The 18,468-nt window shown below is 40.5% G+C and overlaps 1 protein-coding gene across 4 annotated transcripts in view; it reads right to left on the bottom strand.

Moving 5' to 3' along the window:
• GRID1 (glutamate ionotropic receptor delta type subunit 1) overlaps positions 1-18,468 on the bottom strand; it is a 782,044-nt gene that overhangs the window by 116,722 nt on the left and 646,854 nt on the right. For all 4 annotated transcript variants that reach the window (XM_055275485.2, XM_063638138.1, XM_055275486.2 and 1 more), the window contains 4 exons: positions 15,495-15,596; positions 13,857-14,054; positions 10,353-10,677; positions 9,007-9,145 (listed from right to left, as the gene is read on the bottom strand). In XM_055275485.2, coding sequence (XP_055131460.1) covers positions 9,007-9,145; positions 10,353-10,677; positions 13,857-14,054; positions 15,495-15,596 — 764 coding nt within the window. The remainder of the gene's footprint in view (positions 1-9,006; positions 9,146-10,352; positions 10,678-13,856; positions 14,055-15,494; positions 15,597-18,468) is intronic.

Raw genomic sequence — 18,468 nt, 5'->3', positions numbered from 1 at the left:
ACAAGACCACCACTACCTTCATATCAAAGCCTGACAAGGAATCTTCAAGAAAAGAAAACTACAGGCTAATCCCAGATAAGCACAGATGTGCAAATCTTCAACAAAATGCTAACAAACCTAATTCAATAGCACATCAGAAAAAAAAAAAAAACATATCCCATGATCAAGTGGAACTTACCCCCAGGATGCAAGAATGGCTTAACATACAAAAATCAAGATATGGGATACACTACATTAACAAAATGAGGGAGACAAATTATATATTCATCTCAAAAGATGTAGAAAAATCATTAGAGAAAATTTGATATCTTTCATGATAAAAATTTTCAGCAAATTAAGACTAAATGTCATGTACCTTAACATCATAAAGGCTATATATGAAGCCTATGGCTAACACCATACTCAACAGTAAAAAGCTAAAAGCTTTTCCTCCAAGATCAGGAACAAAACAAGGTTGCCCACTCTTACCATATCTATTCAACATAGAACTGGAAGGCATGGTCAGAACAATTAGGCAATACAAAGAAATAAAAGATAAAGAAAATGTGATACATATACATCATGGAATACTGTGCAGCCATAAAAAAGAACAAGATAATATTCTTTGCAGCAACATGGACAGAGCTAGAGGCCATATTTGAAGCAAACTAACAGAGGAACAGAAAACTAAATACCACGTTTTCACTTATAAATGGAAGCTAAACAACAAGAACACATGGATAGATATGAGAGGAACAACAGACACTGGGACCTATTTGAGGGTGGAGGTTAGGAGGAAGGAGAGTATCAGAAAAAAATGGCTATCATCTGAGTGATGAAATTATCTGTACATCAAACCCCTATGACATACAGTTTATCTATAAACAAACCTGTACATGTACCCCTGAACCTAAAAGTTTAAAAAAAAAAAAAAAAGAAATAAAAGACATTCAAATCAGAGAGAAAGAAGTAAAACTGCATATATTTGCAGATGACATGATCTATACAGAAAACCCTTGACTTCACCAAACAAATGCAGGAACTAATAAATAGTGCAGTAAATTTGCAGGATACAAAATAAGCATACAAAAATCAGGAATATTTCCATAAACTAACAACAAAGTATTTGCAAACAAATAAAAAAATTCTATCTAAAATAGCATAGAAATAAAATTCTCATGTATAAATTACACCGAGGAGGTGAAAAATCTGTACATTATGCTGTAAACTATAAAACATTGGTGAAAAAACTGAAGAAGACACAAATAAATGGAAAGGTATCCTATATTCATGGATTGGAAAAATTAATACTATTAATATGTTAATACCACCCAAAGTGATCTATAGATTTGGTATAACCCCTACCAAAATACCAATGACATTCTTCACAGAAATAGAAAAAAAAAAATCGTAAAATTCCTGTGACCACAAAAGGCCTCTGAATAGCAATGCAATCTTAAACAAGAGAAGCAAATCTGGAGATATCACACTACCCGATTTCAAAATATAGTATACAGTCATAGTTATTAAAACAATATAGTATTGGCATAAAAACAGATATATAGACCAATGAAAGAGAATAAGCCCAGAAATAAATTCACACATTTACAGTCAATTGATCTTTGACAAAGTTGCAAAGAACACAATGGGGAAGACAGTCTCTTTAGTAAATGATGTTGGAGAAACTGAATATCTGCACACAAAAGAATGAAAATAGACTCTTATTTCACACCATACACAAAAATAAACTCAAAATAAATTAAAAAATTAAATGCAAGAGCTGAAGCTGTAAAACTTCCAGAAGAAAAAAGCTTTTTGACATTGGTCTGGGGCATGATTTTTTGGATGTGACCCAAAAGCACAGGCAACAAAAGCAACAATAGATAAATGAGACTGAATCAAATTTTAAAATCTTATACATAGCAAAGTAAACAATCTACAAAGTGAAGAGACAACTTGCAAAATGACAGAAAATCAAATAATGTGCTAATATCCAAAATATATAAGGAAATCAAAAACTCACTCACCACAAAACAATTTAATTTAAAAATGCGCAAGGACCTGAATAGACATTTCTCAAAAGAAGACATATAAATAACCAAAAGATATGTGAAAAAATATTCAACATAACTAATCATCAGGGAAATACAAATGAAAACTAAAATGAGGTATCATCTTACACCTGTTAGAATGGCTATGTAAAAAAAAAGACAAAAGATAACAAATGATGATGAGAATATGGAAAACAGTACGGCAATTTCTCAAAAACTTAAATATAGAAGTACCATATGATCCAGTGATCCCACTTCTTAATACAGAGCCAAAGAAGATGAAATCAGTATCTTGAAGAGATATTTGTCTGCACTACCATGTTCATTGCAGCATTATTAGAAATTGACAAGATATAGAACTAACCTTTTATTTTATTTTATTTTATTTTATTTTATTTTATTTTATTTTATTTTATTTTATTTTGAGATGGAGTCTAACTCTATTGCCTAGGCTAGAGTGCAGTGGCATGATCTCGGCTCACTGCAACCTCCACCTCTCAGGTTCAAGTGATTCTCCTGCCTCAGCCTCCTGAGTAGCTGGGATTATAGGTGCCCGCCACCACGCCTGGGTGATTTTTGTATTTTTAGTAGAGACTGGGTTTCACCATGTTTGCCAGGCTGGTCTTGAACTGCTGACCTCAGGTGATTTGCCCATCTCAGCCTCCCAAAGTGCTCAATTACAGGCGTGAGACACTGCACCCAGCCAGAATCAACCTAACTTTTTATCTGCAAATAATTGGACAAAGAAAATGTGATATATTATATATATGTACATATATAATGTATATAAATGTGATTATTTATATATTATATATACACATATATAATGTATATAAATGTAATTATTTGTATATATTATATATACATATAATATATAAATGTGATACATTATATATAATTAATATATATAATATATAAATAAAATATATTTCCATTGTGACAACATGGGTGAACCTAGAGGATATTATGTTATGTTAACTCAAATATTATATTATGCTAACTCAAATAAGCTAGGCACAGAAAGACACAGAATGATCTCACTTATATTTGGAATCTAAAGAGTCAAACTCCTAGAAGCGGAGAGTTTATTGGTTGCCAGAGAATGGTGGTTGCCAGGGACTGGAGTGTGGGGGAATTATGAGCTTTTTGTCAAAGACTACAGAATTTCAGTTAGGTATGATGAATAAGATCTGGAGATATAATGTACAGCATGGTGGCTATAGTTAATAAAATTTTTTTATACATTTGAGATTGACTAAAACAGCAGATCTTAAATATTCTTGTCACACACAAAAAACTGATAACTATGTGAGGTAACAGATATGTTACTTAGCTTCATTGTGGTAATCATTTTGTAGTGCACATGCAAATGGTATATTCAATGGAAGAAGAACAGCCTTTTCAACAAATAGTGCTGGAGCAATTAAGTATCTGTATTAGTTTGTTTTCATGCTGCTGATAAAGACATACCTGAAACTGGGAACAAAAAAAAGGTTTAATTGGACTTTAAGTTCCAAATGGCTGGGGAGGCCTCAGAATCATGATGGGAGGCAAAAGGCTCTTCTTACATGGCGTAGGCAAGAGAAAATGAGGGACAAGCAAAAGCAGAAAGCCCTGATAAACCCATCAGATCTGGTGAGACTATTCGCTATCACAAGAATAGCATGGGAAATGCCGGCCCCCATGATTCAATTACCTCTCCCTGGGTCCCTCCCACAACACTTGGGAATTCTGGGAGATACAATTCAAGCTGAGATTTGGATGGAGGCAGAGCCAAACCGTATTATTCCACTCCTGGCCCCTCCAAATGTCATGTCCTCACATTTCAAAAGGAATCATGCCTTCCCAACAGTCCTCCAAAGTCTTAACTCATTTCAGCATTAACCCAAAAGTCCACAGTCCAAAGTCTCATCTGAGACAAGGCAAGTCCCTTCTGCTTGTGAGCCTGTAAAATCAAAAGCAAGCTAGTTACTTCCTAGACACAATGGAGATACAGGTATTGGGTAAATACAGCCATTCTCAATGGGAGAAATTGGGCACAACAAAGGGGTTACGGGGCCCATGCAAGTCCGAAATACAGAGGGCAGTCAGATTTTAAAGCTCCAAAATGATCTCCTTTGACTCCAGGTCTCACATCCAAGACACACTGATGCGAGAGGTGGGTTTCCATGGTCTTGGGCAACTCCGCCCCTGTGGCTTTGCAGGATACAGCCTCCCTCGTGGCTGCTTTCATGGGCTGGCATTAAGTGTCTGTGGCTTTTCCAGGCACACGGTGCAAGCTGTTGGTGGATCTACCATTCTATGGTCAGGAGGATGGTGGCCCTCTTCTCACAGCTCCACTAGGCAGTGCCCCAGTAGGGACTCCGTGTAGGAACTCCACAGGACACATTTCCCTTCCGCATTGCCCTAGCAGAGGTTCTCCATGAGGGCCTAGCTTCTGAAGCAAACTTTTGCCTGGGCATCCAGGCATTTCTACACATCTTCTGAAATCTAGGCAAAGGTTCTCAAACCTCAGTTCCTCACTTCTGTGCACCTGCAGGCTCAACACCACGTGAAAGCTGCCAAGGCTTGGGGCTTCCACCCTCTGAAGCCATAGCCCAAGCTCTATGTTGGCCCCTTTCAGCCATGGTGGGAGCATCTAGGACAGAGGGCACAAAGTCCCTAGGCTGCACACAGCACAGGGACCCTGGGCCCAGCCCATGACACCACATTTTGCTCCTGGGCCTCTGGGCCTGTGATGGGAGGGGCTGCCATGAAGGTCTCTGACATGGCCTGGAGACATTCTCCCCAAGGTCTTGGGGATTAACATTAGGCTCCTTGCTGCTTGTGCAAATTTCTGCTGCTGGCTTGAATTTCTCCTCAAAAAATGCGTGTTTCTTTTCTACTGCTTTGTTAGGCTGCAAATTTTCTGAACTTTTATGCTGTTTTCCTTTTAAAATGGAATGCTTTTCACAGCACCCAAGTCACCTTTTGAATGCTTTGCTGCTTAGAAATTTCTTCCACCGGATACCCTAAACCATCTCTCTCAAGTTCAAAGTTTCACAAGTCTCTAGGGCAGGGGCGAAATGCCGCTAGTCTCTTTGCTAAAACATAACAAGAGTCACCTTTGCTCCAGTTCCTGATAAGTTCCTCATCTCCACTTGAGACCACCTCAGCCTGGACCTTATTGTTCATTTCTATATCAGCATTTTTGTCAAAGCCATTCAACAAGTCTCTAGGAGGTTCCAAACTTCCCCACATTTTCCTGTCTTCTTCTGAGCCATCCAAAATGTTCCAACCTCTGCCTGTTACCCAATTCCAAAGTCACTTCTACATTTTTGGGTATCTTTTCAGTAACGCCCCTCTCCCAGTACCAATTTACTGTATTAGTTTGTTTTCACACTGCTGATAAAGACATACCCGAAACTGAGAACAAAAAAAAAGTTTTAATTGGACTTACAGTTTCACATGGATGGGGAAGCCTCAGAATTATGGTGGGAGGTGAAAGCCTCTTCTTACATGGTGGTGGCAAGAGAAAATGAGGAAGAAGCAAAAGCAGAAACCCCTGATAAACCCACATCAGATCTCGTGAGACTTATTCACTGTCATGAGAATAGCACAGGAAAGACTGGCCCCTATGATTCAATTACCTCTCCCTGGGTCCCTCCCACAACACTTGGGAATTCTGGGAGATACAATTCAGGTTGAGATTTGGGTGGGGGCACAGCCAAACCATATCAGCATCCATAGACTGAAAAAAAAGACCTCAGCCTATGCCTCAAACTTCATACAGAAATTCACTCAAAATTGATTGTGGAATGAAATGTAAAATGTAAAAATATAAAAATGTTAGGAATTTTAAAACAGGAGAAAATCTTAAGGATCTCTGGATAGACAAAGACTTAACATCAAAAGAATGATCCATGAAAGAACAAATTTCTAAATTTGACCTCATCAAAATTAAAACATTTTCTCAAAGACCCTGTTTACATCAAAATATCATGTTGTATACTGTAAATTTTTATTTGTCAATAATACCTCAAGAAGAAAAAAAGGTAAGTAAACAGCAAAAGATCAACATAATAGTAAATGGTTACTTGCTTTATCAATTTTTTGAGGAAAATATTTAGCCAACTAATTATTGAGCTGGGTTCAAACTCAATCCACTATTAGAATCACTGATACTTTGTTATTTATTAATTATTAAATGGGAAAATTTTAATTAATTGTGTTCTGTTAATTTTTCAATTAGTCAATTTGCTCTGAATACAATTCTGAAATCCTTTAGCTGTTAATTTTGAAAATAACAAAAAATACAAATGAGAAAAAATTTATATATGTAGATGCACATCCTAGAATAGCTAAAATAATCCTAACAAAGAAGATTATAATAGGAGGAATCACTCTACCCTATAGTAAGGCTTATGCTATAGCTGCTGTAATCACGATAGTATGGTGTTGGCAAAGGGACAATCACATATAACAATGGAACAGAATAGACAATTTAGATACATACAAATATGTCCAACTGTTTTCTCACAAAATACAAAAGCAATTCCATGGAGGAAGGATAGCCTTTTCAACAAATAGTATTAAAGCTATTGGGCATCCATAGACCAAAACAAACAGACAAAAAAAAAAAAAAGAGAGAGAGAGAGAAAGAAAAGAAAAAAAAACCCCTAAACTCTCAACCTAAACCTCAAACTTTATAAAATTATCTCAAAATTGATTGTGGACTGAATTGCAAAATGCAAACGTTTTCAGTAAAAAATAAAAGTAGAAAATCTTCAGGGTCTCAGGCTAGGAAAAGACTTGACATCAAAAGTGTGATTCATGAAATAAATAATTCTCTAAATTGAACCTCATCAAAATTAAAACCTTTTCACGGTGAAAAGACAAGAGTTTGAAAAGACAAGCTATAGAGTGGCAGCAAATATTTGCTGACTGCATATCTGACAAAGAACTAGTATATAAAATATATAAAGAACTTTCAAAACTCAAAAGTAATAAGCAATCCATTTAGAAAAGATAAACACAGATATTTTACTGAAGGGGATATATACATAGCAAATAAGCACAAAAAAAGGTGTGCAAGATCATTAGTCATTAAGGAAGTGCAAAATAAAACCACAATGAGGTATGACTCCACACCTATCAGAATGGTAAAATGAAAAATAATGGCAACACCAAATGTCAGGAAAGATGCAGAGAAACTGGATTATTCTTACATCACTGGCAGAAATATAAAATGGTACAGACACTCTGGAAAGCAGTTTGATACCTTCTTACAATACCCGACATGAACTCGCCATATGATCCAGCAATTGCACTCTTTGGTGTTTATCACATGTAAATGAAAACTCATGTTCACGCAAAAACCTGCACGCAAATGTTCATGGCAGCTTTTTTCATAATTGCCAAGAATTGGAAGCAACCCAGATGTCCTCCAATGGGGGAATGATTAGACAAACTGTGGTATATGTGATATTACTCATATGTGGTATATGTGATATAATCAAAGCAGTGAACTACTAATACAACGAAAACATGGATAAATCTCTAAGGAATTATGTTGAGTGAAAAAGCCAAAGCCAAAAGGCATTGTTCCATTTATATCACATACTGAAATGACAAAATTTTAGAGATGGAGTACAATTAATGGTTGCCAGAGTTGGGGACAGAGTGGCAAGGGAAGAAATGTGAAAAAAGTTGGGTGGTTATAAAAGGACAACACAAAGGATCCTTGTGGTGATAGATCTGTTCAGTATCTTTACTGTGGTGCAGATACACAAGTTTATAAGTGATAAAATAGTATAGACCCGAATGCACACACACATATACACAGACACACAGAGATATGAGTACAAGAGGGGAACTGTGAATAAAATCAATCAACTGTATCAATGTCAATACCCTGGTTTGGATATAATATTAGACATTTGCAAAATGTTACCATTGAGAAAACTGGGTAAAGGATCCCAGGAGACCTCTCTGCATTATTTCTTACAACTACATATGAATCTATAATTATCTCAATAAAAATGTCAATTTAATAAAGATATTAGACAATATCATACTGAATCTTGAATCCTAGTCAAGGAGTTTAAACCCTTCAATAGCTAGTTGAGACCCATAGAGGCTGGTTAAGTATGGATGACTTGATTAAGAGCTATGGATCAAAAGAACCAATATGATGACAGTGAGTGTGATTAATTAAAGGGATGTTACTAAAGGCAGTGACTCAAAAAACCATAATCGGAGATCAAGTTAGAGGCAATATTGAAGCCAATATTGTATCCAATGAAGTGTACAACAGATCCATGCCTATGGCCACTTCAGCAACCACACATCCAAACCAAATTCACTCTGTCCAAGTTCTTTTTTTTGTAATTTACACTATTTTTGGGAATCTGATCATAAAATACAGTCACTTTCAAGAGTTATTTCGCTATATTCAGCTCATTCTTTTATGCCATAATCTTAACATTTTGTAAAAATGAAGACACATTTTTAGTCTTTGGTTTCAATAATTTTATAATCTTATAAATGTGCATGAAATATGTTTTCTACTTATTGTGGCAATTGGCATTTTTGAAAAAAATCATTTTAAGGTGTTTGAAGATTGAAAAAAGCATATTATTAGACTTCTGGTTTAAATTAATTTTAATTAAATATTTATAAAATTTTGATTAAATAAGTCTGTAATCAATGTTTAAATGTCTGAGAAAATGTAATTTGTTAATTGACTTCTTAGCTTTGTAGCCAGCATTAAATTTTCAGGAAATATTATTTAATGAATTCATACATTTATGTAATTGTGCCTGAGATAAAATACAACACGAGTGAAGCTCTTCTCCATGCACTAAAGATTCCAGGAGACCATCAGTTTGCAGATCAGGGCTCTCTCCATCATATAACACACTGCCCTGGAAAGGTTTACATCCTCTTTAAAGCCTCTCTGAGCTGCTGGCTCCAGATCAAGGAGGAATAGGCTTACCTTATGGGGTTGTCCATCCTGGACACTGTGAGGAAGGCAGCAAGGTTGGCTGTGTAGGAGGAGCACACAATGAGCGTGAAGAGCCACCAGCTGCCCATCACGATGCGCATGGCCACAGAGTTCACGGAAGATTCGCCACCTGCGGGAGGCAGACAAAGTGGATTGGCCAGTGGCTTCTGCTCTCCCTCCCATCCCCAGGGAGGTGCTTTGCCCTGCAGCCAGGCACACAGGCCATCACTCATGATGGGCTGGAACCAGGGAGGTGACTGCCAGCTGGGTCTGGGCATCTGTGCCAATTCTGGGATAGGATCCTAAAACCATGGATCTTGGACAGGGGCAGAGGACCACAAAATATGGAGGTTAGGACTGGGCTTCTAGTGGTGTGAAGTTTGTCAAAACACCAAGGGTTGGGGTCTGAATATCAAAACCTTTCCGTTAGAAGATTCTACCTCGCAGTGGTAAGAACTTCTAGGGCTGCAGCCTTATGTAAGATCCCTTTCCAATTTCAAATTCATATATAGCAGACTCGGGAATTCTGTAAATATAGAAATACCTCCTACTACATGGAGGGCTCCCTGGCTTTCTTTTAAACCTGAGAAATGAGATGTCCTATATCACTTTTATTAGTATTCAGCCCTCACTAGATGGCTTTTCTTTCCCCAGAATTTTCAGAAATCATGGCATATGACTTTTAGTTAGAAGTTTAGCCTCTTTGGGGCCAATTATTTCTCTTTGGTCTCTAAAGTGTTAGGAGAAGAGAGCTTCTCACTGCTTATTCTCCTTACATAACCTCACAAAGCATTTGCCATGGTGCAAACAGGACCAAGACTCACATTAGAAACTTTGCAATTTGTTGCTCCAGTCAAAATGGCACAATCCTATAACTCACTACTGGATAGAAGTACCATCCAGACCCCTCAGGGGTAGGAGAATTTGTACCTCAAGAATGACTGGAGTACTGCTTAAATGATTGCAACACAATTGGGATTTTTTTCCCCATTAAGTTATCAAATTTCAGCAAGATTCACAGTTTCATTGACAACCTCATGTGCATAGCAATCACTTTAATGTAGGAGGAGAGAAAAGTGCAAAGCAGAACTCCAAAGTTAATTTTATCTAAAGTGGAGAATCAGGAATTGAAGTTGAGCTCCTTATTGTTGTTTCATTTAATTTTTCTCTGATATTATTCAGAGAAATTGGGTGCAGCATGACATTTGTACTGTCCTAGAGATTAAGTAAAATTGCATTTGGAATGACTTTGGTAAAATGCACCTGAGAACTTTGCCAATGGATAAGTTCTTCCAGGCCCCTAGAGCTATTCAAGCATCAGGAAACCAGAAAGGTACCTTGCTGTACGAAGGCTCCATAGACAATCCAGATGGCGCTGTGCAAAGTGGCAGAAGCTGACGGCCTGGGCTGGGCAGCACTCTGAGCCCTCACAGCCTGTATCCTGTTCAACACAAATATCAGCACACCAACCACAGGGATGGCTGCTGCAATGCAGGCCCACACAGCGAAATCAAATGGAGCAAAGAGGGAGAAGATGCTGATTTTCTCCTCGGGCTTCTTAATTAGAATCCCCACTGAATAGTCCATGTACCGCTTGCTGAAGTCCACAACGCTCTCCCTCTCTGGGGTGATGGTGATGGCAGAGATGGCCAAGTCTGCTCTCTGAAAGGCAAAGCCATCTCATTAGATGGCAGTCCGCAGCTTACTGCTGGGTTCTGCCCTGGGTCAAGGTCCACCCTCTGCCCTTTGAGTTGCTCTGTTCAGAGGAATGGGTTTGAGAGCTGGCACCCTGAGAGTCTGAATATTATAAGGAAAATCCAACACTAAGTTGTCTGTTACTATTTCCTTCACCTTACAAGTTTCTCTCTTCTAAAAACTTCAGGAAATCGCTTCTACAGAAAAGAGCCGAGTAAAGTATCTTCATTTCTCTACGAATTATAGTTTATCTTCACTTTGCTGTTTTCCTACCAAACTTTAGCTATCTTCTTTTTATTTTCCCTATGTTTCCCTCTACCCTCCACCAAGAAGGCCCTTCTATCTTCTAGGCCTGTGTACATCCTCCCTACATGTTAAGACCAGAGGCACACTCCATTTCCTCATCACACCTCTCAGACTCTATTATCCCACATTGATCTCTCTCTTTTCTAAAACACTTCAGAAGTTATCTGGTGAGTTCTACAACTATGTTAGACCTCATTAACATATTAGCCAGTGAGTTTTTTATATGTAGACTTTATGCCAGAGAGTAAAATACTGAAAGAATAAAGGGGTCATCTATTTATTTCTATCTTCCACCATCCTTAATTCATGGCTTGCAAACCCACAGGTTTATTCTTCCATGGTAAAGCCATGGTGTGAAGAATCTCTCTAGACGTGCCCTACTATGACCTCAAAATTACCTCCCAAGATGTTTGCTTTCGAAAATGGGCTTCATTTTAAAAACAGACAGAAACCCCATTAAGATGGATCCAGACTGTGAGGATGAAACTGCCAAGTTTGGGGCAATTACGAGCTTCATGTCTGGATGGGTGGATGCCAGGTGACAATGGGGCCTAGAGTCCTCCTTTAGTCACAAGAGCACTGAAAGGCAGTCATCATAATGATCTGGGCTCTTGACCCTCCAAGTGGGAGGCAGCAGCAGAACCAGTCTCTTTTAGAATGACCAATAGTGACAACTGATTCAACCTCCATGCTCAAACTGGAGAAACACATATGGAAGGATTTTTTCAAAGTTTAATATGTAGGCTAGGGACAGATATACTCATGTCCTAAACAGAAATCGAATACTATACCTTGAGTAAAGACAGAAAATAGGTGGTGACCCTATCAACACTCTCCTCTTACACTTGTCACACTGGCATCTCTGGTTCTTGCCTCTCTTCTAAAAACCCTAGCATCCAGGGACAATTTTTAGGATTAGGAAAGTTTGGAGCATATTTTAGGGCTTAAAAAGAGATTTAGTGGAGCAGGATAGGCTTACAAGACAGAATGAAGGGAAACTAATTTACGAAGCAAGGTTCAAAGGAGGCACAAAGGAATCAAAGGAATCAACTCATGACACAGGTGGAGGGGTTGTCCTGTGACAGTGGGACAGACTGACAGGGGACAGGAGACACTCCCCTCTGTGGGAGATGGCAGGTGCTTGCAGATGTAAATTTCATAGGAATTAGAAGTACAATTTTATGCCCCAAAGTCTCAGTTTATTTCCCCAATATAGAAGTGCAATCATTTTTTTTTTTTTTTTAGTTGGGAAGGATAGAAGATTCTTAGGTAGCTCAAGAAGAAAGGTAAACTTTTTAAACAGTCTCTGAGAGACACAGCCAAGGAGCCCAACAAAGGACAAGTTAAAAGATTCTGGCAGTACTGAAGGGCCCAGCTGATTTTGGAGACCACACAGGGTTTCTAAAGCAATCTGGACAGATTCACAATTTCCTTCTCTAATTGAGTGCAGCAACCTGGATTTTAGAGTGAAGAGGATAGATAATAGAATCCATTCAGGCTTAGGATGCAACAAAAAAATCAAGAACAGAGGGAGTCACAAGGGACGAAGAGAGGAGGGGTTTGTCTGGCCACCCATAGAGGATGCAGTATCAGAAAGGCACAGAAGCTGCAGAGAAGGATGGTCCTCAAATACACACACTATGTGGAAAGAACCAGACACAAAAGATCACATCTTTTGTGACTCCATTTATACAAAATGTCCACTGAAGCAACTCTATAAGAGAGAAAGTAGATTAATGGTTGCCTAGGGCTGGGGGTGGGAATAGCATTAACTATAATTAGATATGAAAGATATCAATGGGGTGATGGAAGTATTCTAAAACTAGATTATAATGAAGGTTGCACAACCCAGTATCTTTACTAAAAATCATTGAATTGTATATCTAAAATGGGTAAATTTTATAGTATGTGAATTTATCATAGTAAAGGTGTTTCTGAAAAAGGTTAACAGAAATCAGACGAATGACAAGCCTAGTGTCTGCCTTTACAGACTTAAAAAGCAAAGGGCCTCTGCTGTGAGAGTAAAGGTTCAAAAGAGTCAGAAGGACAACTTGTTGTGGTCATGCAGTGATGGTGACACGTAAGATGCTAACAAGATGCATAGGGGTGAACACTGGAGTGGAGTACAGCACAGGTCCCTGGAGGGGAGGAGGTCAAAGTACTGGGAGTCCAGGGTTGTCCACAGGGATGTCAGAAATTGTCAGAATGGTGGCAGGAGGAATAATGGAGATGGAGAATTTGAGTCAGATGCCACCATGATAAATGATCATGGGGAAATGACCCAGTGTCATGAGATGACAAGAATGGGGACATGGTAAGTTGGCCTCATGCCATGAGTTTCGATGAAGATGCAGTTTCTATGGGAGGGAAGAAGAGTATGATTTAAATGAGTATGACGATCTGGGGGATGCCACACCATCAACACATAGCAATGTAGATATACACACATGTGTATGAATATCCTACCTGTGGTCTCTAAGGGATAGGAGAATGAGCACTCATCAGTACCCCTGGTGGGAACCAGGTTTCTGCCTCACCCTAAATGTGGGGCAGGTTCCTTGAAGGGTGTGCTACAGAGTAGGCACAGTGGATGATAGACTTCAAAGGAATGACAGCAATGGGCAGGGAGGTAACATAGAGTGTCAGAGACGAGGAGATACAAGAGCAGAAATGGATGTAGCAGGGGATTTGAGGACAAAAGAGCCTTTGTGTGGGGAGAATGGTAACTGTGGTCTGTTTAGCTGGTCCCAAGGTTTCCACTGTGCAATTGGTCAAGGTTAGATATTACCCCAGAGGAAGACTAGGGTGCCCCTCCCCCTGGATCTGCTGTGGGGACCTACCTTGCTGATGAGCTCCCCGATCATCCCGTTCCAGGAGGTGTTATGGAGCTGGTGACCGTACCTGCCATCAGGGGCCTGGTAAATCTCATATTTGAAGCCCAGAGCCTTGGCCAGTGCATCCAGGACATCTATGGAGAATCCTTTGTAGCGCTTGGGCTGTCCTAGGATGTTCTCAGCCACCATCACGAAAGGCTCTTCCTGAGGACAACAGAATGAAGGTTCTCCAATTAAATAACAGGTTCATCAACACATATTTCCAGTGTAATGTTAGAGAGAAATATCTGATTAGAACATTTGCAGTTCCCTAATTTAGGACTCGCGGCTCAACTTCTCTGCCATTTTCTAAAAGCAGTTTATGGACACTCAAGGAACAGTGCACAGGGTGATCACTCCAATCAGTAGGTCCATACAGAGGAGTGGAGATTCATTTGTCTTGTGTTATGTTATCCCAGGCTCTGCCCCAACCCCTAGTTCCCTGAATAACATGGTTTGTTTTCCTTCCTCCATTTGTAACATCCATGCAGAGCTAGGACCGTATCCTTAGAATATGCCAAAATTATATGAGGCCCACATAAGAAACATGCAACTTCTCATCCAGGATAGTAAGTGGCGATAAAGCTCTGTGACATTAGATTGAGAGAAAAATCATTGTATCTACTGGCTATACTATAAAGTGGATATGGATTAACTGGCCAAGGCCAGACCAGAAGTCAAAGGGTAGGACAGAATTCAAACCCAGAGCTCTGAGTTCAAAGCCATGCCATGCTCACACCTGCACATGTTGTGCTATGCCACATGTGAGGGAAGTGGTCATCTGAAAAATGTCTCAGCATTCCCCACCATTCCCCTTCCTTCTTGTGTGAAGCTGAACAAGGGGCCTTTGGCAAACAGCTCCAGGGAGTATAGCTCATTAATTTAGTTGTGTTGGGAAATAGGGTGTAAAGCTTATCTGTAGTGTGCAAACAGGGAATGCAGAAATACTGCTGCCAAAGGTTTCTGAGCCAAGGGAATGCTGGGACAGAAGGGACATTTGGGCATGTGTGACCCAGCCAATAAGAGGCAAATCTATAATATCTCCTGCTGTTTTTATAAAAATTTGAAAAAAATCAATTGAAAGGAAGATGCTTTTAAAGTCTCTTACAAATGCAAAAGTCTATGATTCCAGGACACCCATGCAGAAAAGTTGCAACTACCAAATGGTCTTCATTCTGAACTTGTGTCACATGAGCCCATCAGTGGTGTTGGGTGCTAAGAGAATGTCCTCCTCCAGCATCTATCTTGGGGTTCTGGCTACCAGAACCACTCTCCTAAGGACCAGTAGTGGGTCAAGATCCAGTTTACATCCAAGAACAAGTGGAGCAGCTGGGCACCCTCTGGTCCTCAGAGGAGGTTGTGGATGAGAAGTCCTTTTCTAGAGCAGCTCAGGGACTTCCTTTGGAAGGCACAGAGGTCCTGGGGCAGAAACTTCAATCTCACTCTTCCTTTCATTATTCACACAATTATTTAAATGAAAGGCCTTATGAAAGCTCACAAAACTCCTCAAGATTCTCTTCTCCCCAAACCCAGCATTAAACAGAAAGCAGCCTCTGATTCAACAGCCTGGATGGTGTAGCTCCCAGAATGTCCCCATGATCATACCAAGACAGTCACCACTTTGAGAGTCAATCCTTGGAGGCGGCTGCCCATGGGCCTCTCTTGCAAGCTGCCATTCAAGCCCTTCTCTGAGTCCCATGTCGCCAACTGTGAAGGAAAAATAAAGATTGTGAGGGATGGAACTGGCACCTGTGCACACCTTAGGACCTCGGCTCCTACACTGGGATCCTGAATTAGGCAGGTAGGTGAACAGTAGTCCCCTGGAGTTCCCAGAGACCCAGAGCCATTTTAAAACCCTAAAGAGAATAGATATATGGAAGACAGAGTTACATGTCCTCCTTCAGCTCGCCTGGATCTCTAGAGCTCAGCACAGCCCTAAAATGAAACCAACCGGTGAGAACCTGTCTCTAGAACAAATGTTTATGTCCAGTTTTATTCTGTTCACCCACAGAGGCCATGTCACTGTGATGCCTGCAAAATACCCTCTTTCTTTAATGACTCCTTTGACTTGCCCAGGCCACAAGGCCCTTGAGTTCAGCCATTGCTCCCTCCATGGGTAGGATGAAGCTCAGCAGTAAAGCAAGTAGCAAACTCTCAAGTGTACAGCTTGTCTTGCACCCTGGTGCCTATGGCAAGCAGGGTCAAGAGCTTCCTGCCTGTTTTCACTGTGGTGCCAGCGCCCTCATTTTCCTTGATAGGCACGTAGAGGCTAATGGCAGAGTAAATGTGCTCTGAATCTGCTACATTCTCTTAAGCCTGCAGAGTATATCCAATAGCCAGATGCATCTCTGACAGTCACCCTAAGGTGGTCAAGGAGAACCTACCTTGGCTCAGAAACAATGAGGAGACACAGTTGTTCATGAGACTGCTTCCCCTCCCTGCATCCTTGCAGGGTCTGTACAGTGACAAAACTTTTGTCTCGGAAATGATTCTCGACTATTAATGGGGAAGACATAACAAAATGCAGATACTCAGCCCCATCTCAAGTCAACTAAATCAGGATCTCAGGGCCTGAGCATAGGAAGTGTTATTGCCTCCTGAGTGCTCCTGATATTGCAGCCAAGGTTGAGAACTCCTGCTCTTCTAGGTCACTGGGCCTCCAACTTGGCTGCATATTAGTATCTCTTAAGGGGGCTTTATAATAAAATGTACTGACAGTTGGGCCCTACCCCCAGAGCCTCTTATTTAATTGGTCTGTAGTGGACTAGAGATGGATAATTTAGCTCCCCAGGTGATTCTAATGCACAGCCAGAATTGTGAACCACTGGTATAGATTAAAGCCATGATGCTCAAACTATGATATCCACACAAATCACCCAGGGATTTTGTATGCACTTTCTGATTCTGGGGCCTGAGATTATTCATGTCTAACAAGCTCCCAGGTGATGCTGCGGCTGCTGCTGCTGCTGCTAATCCATGGACCACAATTTAAATAGCAGGGGGCTAAAGGGTCAAACTGCCACAGGCAGTATATACTGTTGTCAGGGAAAATCCATAAGACCCCCTAGTTAACCTGAAGAGAAGAAGAACCCCAGTGGAAAAGTGCTACTAGGGGCCCTAAAGGAACCACCAACTGTTCCACTTAAGAATGCTTCTACTCTCTCAACATTTCCCATGGTCCTGACATCTGCAGCAGGGTCTGTACACTGAGCCCTGACTATAAGGCCATAGAACCTGAGAAGTCATTCCTCCTGGAAGAGACAACAACTCTGAGATATAAAGTAAAACCATAAGAATAAGAGATGGAGTTCCAGAGTCAGTTTTAAAGAAACCTGGAATTTCCTGTTGTCACCTTGGACATGATGCCCACCAAGACCCACTCCATCCTAAATAATAGGATGCCTTGGCGTGATGAGTAAATAAATTAGTAAAAAACATGGCCATGTACCCCAAAGAACCACCCACCACCACCACCACTAATTAATTTGGGGGCATCGAGATAAAGAACAAGTGAAGATCTACCCAAAATTCTGCTTAAAGACCTCGAAGATACCAAAATGCCACACTTTGGGTAATGATACAGTTAAAAAAAAAAAAAGCAAAAATCATGGCTATTTCTCCATTGGATCTTAAGAAATAGGCTGGGAGCTGTGGCTTATGCCTGCAATCCCAGAACTTCGGGAGGCCAAAGCAGGTGAATCGCTTGAGTCCAGGAGTTCAAAACCAGCCTGGGCAATATGGTGAAATACTACCTCTATAAAAAATAAAAACAAATTAGCCAGATGTGGTGGCATACACCTGTAGTCCCAGCTACTGAGGTAGGAAGATCGATTGAGACCAGGAGGTCAAGACTGCAGGGAGCCGCAATTGTGCCACTGCACTCCAGCCTGGGCAACAGAGTGAGACCCTGACAAAAAAAAAAAAAAAAAAAAAAAAAAAAAGAAGGAAAGAAGGAAGGAAGGAAGGGAGGGAGGGAGGAAGAAAGGGAGGGAGGGACGGAGAGAGAAAGAAAGGGAGGGAGGGAGGGAGGGAGAAAGAAAGAAAGAAAAGGGAAGGGAGGGGAAGGGAGGGGAAGGGAGGGGAGGGGAGGGGGAGGGGGAAGGAAGGGAAGAGAGAAATTGCATTAAGATGCACAATTGGTTCCTACAGCTGGATTAAAATGTTTGTCAGAGAGAAGAGGACAAATTCAGACAAATGGGGCCAAGGCGTTGATTGCCTCTATTCTTTGGATGTTCTACTATGGACTCACTGGGGCAGGAGTGGATATTTGTTTGGGGTGCCTGCATCTGCACTCCCATAACTGCTTAGCCCAGGTGCTGGAGCTGCTTAGCCCTGATGTGTGTGCTACTACTTCTCCTGGGTGTGGGTGAAGTTATAGAGGTCTTCTTGACCATCCCAATGGCTCATAGAGTCATAACAGAAGACATCTTGCTCTAATGATGATGTGAACATTCCAGACACTCAATACTCTTATCCTGCACCAGGACCCAGATTCCTAGCATCTGCTGCCAAACCTTCCTGGTACAGTGAAGGGGCATCTTAATTCTCTACTGTCTTGGCTTGGATGAGTGGAATGGGG

The sequence above is a fragment of the Symphalangus syndactylus genome, chromosome 4, assembly GCF_028878055.3.
Source record: "Symphalangus syndactylus isolate Jambi chromosome 4, NHGRI_mSymSyn1-v2.1_pri, whole genome shotgun sequence".
In the NCBI taxonomy this organism is placed as follows: Eukaryota; Metazoa; Chordata; class Mammalia; order Primates; family Hylobatidae; genus Symphalangus; species Symphalangus syndactylus.
Note: the sequence above shows the minus strand (reverse complement) of the source record. Positions and strands in the feature narration are given on the sequence as shown.